Consider the following 7718-nt stretch of genomic DNA (forward strand, 5'->3'; position numbering starts at 1 on the left):
GTAACATTACACAATGAGCCAAATCTCAATTGAAAAGATATGGTCATCATAAAGGATCTGCATACATACCAACATACATAAACACGTATGATTTATAGAAAAGAAAACCAAGTCTCTGCTCTAAGATCTGGTACTATCCCATGACAGTTGTTCACAGCAACCAATATACATGTCAGTACAGTTTCAACAATTGGTTTTCTGTCCGTCTGTTTTCAGAGTTACAGCGCATTACCTCCACAGCAGTCTGCACACTGTTCTCGCACGGAGATCCGCTTAGGAACCAGTGACGCGCTTGCTGGGCTTGACTATTTACAAAGATATCCATTTACGTTAGTAATAAATACTCCCGATGGCAAAAGACATAATGCTCATGCGTGCACCAAGACTGTGGCATGCTCATAAAATATTTACACATGGTTTCTCCTTTCGAGCTCAGCCAACAGCGGCCAAAGTGGCTGCTTTCCGGGTTCCATGCTTCCTCTTCAGTCCTGCTTCTGGGGGACGCATCCTTCCATCTCCACAACTTCAGGCCATCCCTCGTATTTGTTGGTATCCTTGTTGTTCTTTATGTGCTGTTCGAAAGGGTTTTTTGTCTTAATGCCCTTCCCACCACAGAAGACCCAGTTGTCTCTGAAGCCCAGATTAGTGATTGAAGAACCGCCCAGCTCTGCAATGAGCCGCCCGTGCCTCATCGTTGAGTTTGGTTGCTCCATCATCGTAGGTTCCCATCAGTACTACCGTTCCATCTTGTATGCTCTTCAGAAACTCAATAGATGGTGCCACATCTCCTCCCCACATGTCAAAATACTTCGTGTCTATTACTTCTCCTGTTTTTCCATTTGCCAAGGCAACATTGATTCCTCTTCCAACATTATTCTTAACGCCACTCATTAAAATGTTATCTTCTAGGCAGATTTTGGGTCCCACCACGTTGGCTGCTCCGCTCGCCATTTTAAAAGCAAAGTGCTTCTCAGGGCAAGCTTTTGAAATTCCACATTTATATCTAGGAGGCTTTGTAGCACGTGCAGCTGCATCCAGTGCTGATCTTGCTGCTACCCTCATGTTTGGTTTTGCAATGTATGGCACTTTTCATTAAACAAGCTCCGAGCCTCCCGCCCACCCGTCCCCGGCGGGCCTGCCCGCGGTCAGTTGAGCCGGAGGCCGACGAGCACCGGCCAGCCGCCTCCAGCTCGCGCCACCACCGTTCCCTCGGACTCCCTCGGGCTCCGTCGGCCTCCGTCGGGCTTTTGTAAAATTATTTGTAATTTGTGGTTGAAATCTGTACAGAAAACAAAAAAGGATAATGCTAAAAACCTGCGTAATGAAATATCTCCAGTTGAATATTATATTCATTTTCTTATTTTTATCTTTTAAATACTGAATATGTATTATTTAGTTAATCAGAAAAAAAGTGTAAACTTTTTTATTTTAACACGATTTTTTTTAAAGTAGCAGAGAGTGAGAGTGAGAGACAGAAAGTGAGATCATCCATTTGCTAGTCATCCCCCAAAGAGCCATGATGGATAGGTTCTGACAAGCCAAAACGAAGAGGCTGGACCTCTGTCTAGTTTCCCATGTGCATGGCAGGGGGACGGCCCTTGGGCTGTCTCCCTCTGCCTATCCAGGTGCATTGGCAGAGAACTAGACGGGAAAAGAAGCAGCTGAGACTCAAACCAGTGTCTGTTATGGGATGTCAACATTGCAGGCAGAGGTGTAACTCACTGTGCCACAATGCCAGCTCGCTACTATTGCTGTTAGATAAAATTTATGTAAGTAAAAATATGGAATATCTTGTGTCCTTGGCACTTTTTGATAGGACTCCAAATCTAGAGGCTGGCATTATGATACAGTGAGTTAGGTTAACACCTGTCATCTGAGCATCACGTTTGAGTGCAGATCGGAGTCAGCCGCTCTGCTGTTACTCTACAGTCCCTATTCTCACATTGGGGAAAGCATCAGCCAAGTGCTAGTGCCCACGCACACGGGAGACCTGCACGTAGCTCCTGACACAGCTAACTGTGTCTAACTAGGGTGTGAACTGGTGGATGAAAGATTTCTGTCAACATTTCCTCATAACGTGATCATCCAAAGTAATTGAATCTTGTGTTCTTCAAAATGATATTGACCATCTCCCTTTGCCTTGCCGGGTGCATCAGCAGAGAACTAGATGGGAAGGGAGGCAGCTGAAACTCAAACCAGTATCCGTTGCTGTGATTCTGAGAAGGCATGTTGTGTCTCTTCGAAGGGCTCACAAGCCCATGGCAGCGAGGAAGCACACAGCCAGGGAAGGGAACATGAGCAAAGTACCAGCAATCAGTTGGAGAGAGTCATTCACTCCTTTCACCTAGTGAATGTATACAAGTATAAACCAGAAACTTTCTGAGGGGAAAGATATACAAATCATTCCTTCCTTTGGATCCAATCCTTTGACTTCAGAAAATCGACTAAGACATTCAATAAAAACATTACATATAGGCAAATTTTAAAAATCACAGTATGAAATGTACATCAAGTGACCAGAAGCTTATGATTTGGAAAAGCGTGTTTCAACACTGTTTTTTATGAGAGCTGCAGGTTACAAATTTAGACTTTTTTGAAAAGCTGGATTATTTTGGATTTGCTTCGAAAAAAAAAAAAAAAAAACCTCATACTCCTTCTCTAGGATTATATTTGCAAAGAGAATATGATTTGATGTTTATAAAGTCTGTCCTCTTTCAATGAAGATGTATGTCTTACTCATGATTGAGTTTAAAATAATGTTTCTTGTCACATAATTGCTCATCTTTTAATGGTCTCTGGAATACAGTACAACTTTAGGAAATTTTTTTGTCTTATCTTCTCTGGGGTTTTATTTATTAGAAATGCATCATGTGTCAATTTATGGAAAACACTTCTTAAGCCTGTTTGGCTGAGTATCTCCAGTCACATTGCATGGGAGTGAAGAAAGGCTTTGCAATTTTTAGAATGGAAAAAAAATCAATGCAAACTACATTTAGGCAAAGCTCCTTAGTCTAGACAATTTCTAGAACTAAGAGATGTAGGGAAATTCTGGAACTTCATTTAAGTGAATGTGGAGTTTGTCATTATACCCGACACCTGGGTTTGGTATCTAAGAAATGCAAAAAAAGAAGACAATTGCAGACCACAATAGGACGAGATAGATTCCCTCTGTATATTGCTCTTCACCCAACACTTTTCTCATTGCCAAGAAGAATATTATAAATCACTCCCTGATCATTCTTCATATGTTCCCCAGATTGTAGTTCACTTTGCTGAACTTCAACTTATTGCACTTTTCTGGACTGTGAGGCCAAAGTATGATATTAAAACCAGGCTCATCTCCTTCAGAGCTCTACTATTCACATTACTCAACTTCTGTGGTCATGCTTTGTGCCAAATCTGTGGTCCTTCCACTCCCATTAAAAGGTCTCTCATTCTTATTTAAGCAGAATGCTATCCTTTGTTAACTCCAAGTGGTCTACAAACCATTCAGGTGAACTCTCAAGAACCCTCATTTTGCTGAGTTCTGTCTACTTCAGATGTCACAAGACGTAACGCGTATGGTGCCTCTGTGACAGGAAGAGTCTGAAGCCAGGTGGGACAAGGGACATACAGTGTCCTGGCAGCTAAAGGATGTTTCTAACTCTCTCAATGGAAGATCTAAGGTGTGGACCCTGCGTGGTAGCCTAGAAGCTAAATTTCTTGCCTTGCACAAACTGAGATCCCATATGCTAGCCGGTTCTAGTCCCGGTGGTCCTGCTTCCCATCCAGCTCCCTGCTTGTAGCCTGGGAAAGCAGTTGAAGGTGGCCCGAAGCCTTGGGAACCTGCACCCACGTGGGAGACCTGGAGAAGGGTCTGGGGTCCTGGTTGTGGATCAGCTCAACTCTGGCCTTTGTGACTGCCTGGGGACTAAATCATCAGATGGAAGACCTTCCTTTCTATCTCATCTCCTCGCTGTATATTGGACTTTACAATAAAAATAAATCTTAAAAAAAAAAAGAAAGATCTAGGGAGAAGAATGAATTGGAGTAGTGTTAATCAATCATTTGCTCTTTTGCTCCTAAGAATTGTGATCTTCCTTGAACTTGAACTTCAGGCAATAGGAGCCTAGCTTCAGGAAGCAAAATAGTCTCAGGCCTAGAGAAAGGAATGCTGTGGGAAAGAGGTAATATAGAAAGTCTCTTGAGTTTTAAGTAGAGACTCAGAAGGAGGCTAAAGAAATCCACATCATACTGGTAATAATTGTCATTAGTGATAAATACGTGATTGTTCCCAATCTTGTAACGAGTCTTGTGGTTTGGTTGAGTCTCCAGAGATTACGGAATTCAAAATAAAATTGGAAAGTTGGTGATTACAAAACAACATAAAAGAAGAACTTTAAGGATGCCTTCCAGGAAGTAGTCATATGGATTAGTAGGAGTCTAATGCAAAGATTGGGCATGAGGATTGGAAGCAAACAAGTAAGTTTACATTGATTTATGGGACCAGATGAGTAAGGAGAAGCCAAGTCACGATTCTGGAATAGGGATGACCATGTTATCAAAAATTATCGTATCTTCCATAAAGCCACATCCACTTGAGAAAAGTTTATAGTCAGGACTCAGTCTCTCTGTGGTCCTCTTGTTTGGCAAGAAGTTCTGCAGAAGCAGGTCCTGTTGTTCTCTAACCAATCCCCTCACATTCTAAATTTCCTGGAAATGTTAGCCCCCCCAAAGCATACTGGGTTTCTGGTACCAGGTGCATAGAAATTCATCACGATTGGTAAGCTGTATCAACTATATAGTCTGATATTGCCTGAAGCATGTAATAATAACATGTGGATAATTAAGTCAGAGATTGGTAATACATGAACAAACCAATGAACTATCAAGCATCCTTTATGTGTGAGGCTTATTATTAGAGTGGAATAAACTCAAGCTACAATTGCAGTTAAGGAATCTCTCATTTAGCTGTAGTGAAAACATGAAGTATGAATTTTAACAAGGAGTTGTAGGTTTATTTTTTAAGAGGTTTGAATGGCAAAGTTACAGAGAGTGTGAGAGGGACACAGACAGACAGAGAGGTAGCATCCACTTTTCATGGCCGCAGTGGCCTGAGCTGGGCTAGGTCGAAGCAAGGAACCTAGGAATTCATCCTGTCTCTCCAATGTGTGGGAGGGGCCCACACATGGGCCACCTTTCACTACTTTCCCAGGTATATTACAAGAGAAGTGGATAGGAAGTTGAATAATGAAGACTGAAGCCAGTGTGCATATTAAGTGCTGTACCAAGTTGCTATACCCTATTGCCAGCCCCTGCTGGTGAATTTTTCATGGAGATCAACATGAATGGCACGATCAATAGAAGCCATCAAATCCAGATAAAGGCGTGATGAGTCACCAGCAACTAAAATGTTCACAAAGCCTTTCGGAGGTAAGGAAAGCTGAGGCAGGAAGAAGCAAGCACATTGACTGGTAACCAGCAAGCATCAGGCACTGCAGATGCTCCGTGAGCATTTGGAAGGCACTTTGCACTCTCTTACTTAGTTCTTTTGAAACATATGAGGGAAAGTTTGCTCTTATTTTATGTATGAGAACATAAAAGCACAGAAAAGCTTGAAAATTTGCCAATGTCCTGGAAGCAGTATACCAGTGCAGTGACTCAGCCTCACAGTAAGCAAATTCACAAGCCTGACTCTTGGCACCTCATTAGGAAGGATGGCTGGAGCTGATAGAGGGAGAAGAGGCACCTACGCAGATGGTTGACATTCTTCCAGAGGTGCCTACATTTCTTAGTTAAAAGAGGAGGAAAGAAACACAAGAGTTCCATATACAGAAGTATGCTGAAGAACAGGAGTACTTAACTAAGTGTTTTCTGGCATGGGGTTCCTCCAGGAGTTAATGCAAACGGAAGAATTCAAATGCAAATAATGAGAAAGAATAAAGGGCAGGCAGGAAACACTGGTAGGAAAGTAGGAGTGAGATAGGGGACAAGGCAGCAAATAACTGATGACATCGGATGGCTGGCACTTCATATTACGGAGGACTCTGGAAAAGAGTATAGAAGGCAAGCTTCAGATCTCTGCATTCAGGTCATCAGAGAGCTGAGAACTTGTGAATACGTTCCTACCAGCCACTGGTAAATGCAAATTGTGAAGTGGCAGTGCATTAACGGTAGTAGATACAGAATCAGTGCGGTATACCAGATGCACAAACATAACATAAGGCTTAAGGGAAAAACATCCAGACAGTGACCATTGAAACTGCAGCCTCAAGTGACACGACTAAGGCCTGATGGATATGGGCAAAAGAGACTCCTTTTGTAAATAGTCCTAGCTCCAGCGCAGGTTCTGTGCTTTATTGTCACACCTCACCCTTTTCTAAAGCATATGACTGCGTCTCTCAAACCTCAGGATTGCCTAAAAGGCATCAGGGAAGCTAGTTAACAGATCAGACTCTGAACCCACTTCCACTGAAATTCTGAGTTCTGATCCCAGGTTCAGGAATTCAGTCATTCCTAAGTATCTCAAGTGATTCTGACATACGTGGTCTATGGATTGCATGGAGACAATGACTGGGATCTCCAAGCATTACATGGGAACCTCATGTAATGGCTTAGTCACATGGATGGTAGGATCAAAAAGAGTCATCATAGTCAGATACAGGAATAGAAGTTGACCAGGAACTGGAATGATGACAAAGTCTTTAGAAAACAAGGAGGCCTGAAAAGGAAGGGAATAGCCATTCACTGACAAGCTATGATGGCTCAGGCAAAGGGTAACAAGGTAACAGTGAAACAGCGATAGAGTGAATGGAAGGCAATATTTCAATGAATAAACCCTTAGAGCTGAATACTGGGTCCCTTATTTGCAGACTTCAGAACAACTGCATAGTTCTTTTGTTTTAATTCCTATGCTCATCACATGGCGGTAGCACTGACTGTCTTGATAGTTTTCTAAGTCCAGCTCCTTCCTCACAGGATCTAATGTCATCGGAACAACAGCCAGGAGCCCTGAGCAGTCGTCAGAAACAGAGGAACAGCAAACTTCCTTCAGGACATGGGAGAGGAGCTTTCTCTGGTCCTTACTTAGTTCCAAATTTGGATCCCCATCCTCTCTTACAATGACCGTCAGGGACACTCTGGAGCACCCCCCCCAAAAAAAAATTAGATTAGGTAGACAGAGACCAACAGAGACCAATAAGGAAAGCTTAGAACCAGGCAGGAAATGGTCAGCTTGGACTCAGATATGCCTTACTAGGTAGGACAAAAAGGTTAGTTACTCCTCACTAAGGTATTGAAGATTTCTCTGCCCATCCCACCTAAAACTGTTCTGTGCCTCAATTGTTAACATACGCCTTGTTAGAGTTATAAGCCTGTTTGGACTATCCTAAAATTTGCCAAGTATAGTAAAAAAAACATGCTTCCATACTATAAACTGCTAAATAAAAAAAATGAAAATAGACACGAAACAGCTGAATAGTACCCCTATAACCATTTAAAGGTGTATAGCAGCCGGTTGTGTATAAACTAAAACTGAAATGTCAATGAAGTAGTCACAGGATGTGGTTATGAACTTGCATTTTCAGGCCCGGTGGCGTGGCCTAGTGACTAAAGTCCTCACCTTGAACGCACCGGGATCCCATTTGGCCGTCTGTTCTAATCCCAGCAGCTCCACTTCCCATCCAGCTCCCTGCTTGTGGCCTGGGAAAGCAGTCGAGGACGGGCCAAGGCTTTGGGAT

The 7718-nt window shown here is 42.7% G+C and overlaps 1 protein-coding gene across 1 annotated transcript; it reads right to left on the reverse strand.

The window, feature by feature from the left end:
• Window positions 1-222: 222 nt before the first annotated feature.
• LOC101523166 (protein FAM3C-like) lies at window positions 223-1211 on the reverse strand. Its single transcript, XM_036494568.2, is given in 2 exon segments — window positions 223-680; window positions 682-1211. Coding segments are annotated over 2 exon segments (579 nt in total). The 5' UTR covers window positions 1063-1211; the 3' UTR covers window positions 223-482.
• Window positions 1212-7718: the final 6507 nt, after the last annotated feature.

This window comes from Ochotona princeps, chromosome 2, assembly GCF_030435755.1.
Source record: "Ochotona princeps isolate mOchPri1 chromosome 2, mOchPri1.hap1, whole genome shotgun sequence".
In the NCBI taxonomy this organism is placed as follows: domain Eukaryota; kingdom Metazoa; phylum Chordata; class Mammalia; order Lagomorpha; family Ochotonidae; genus Ochotona; species Ochotona princeps.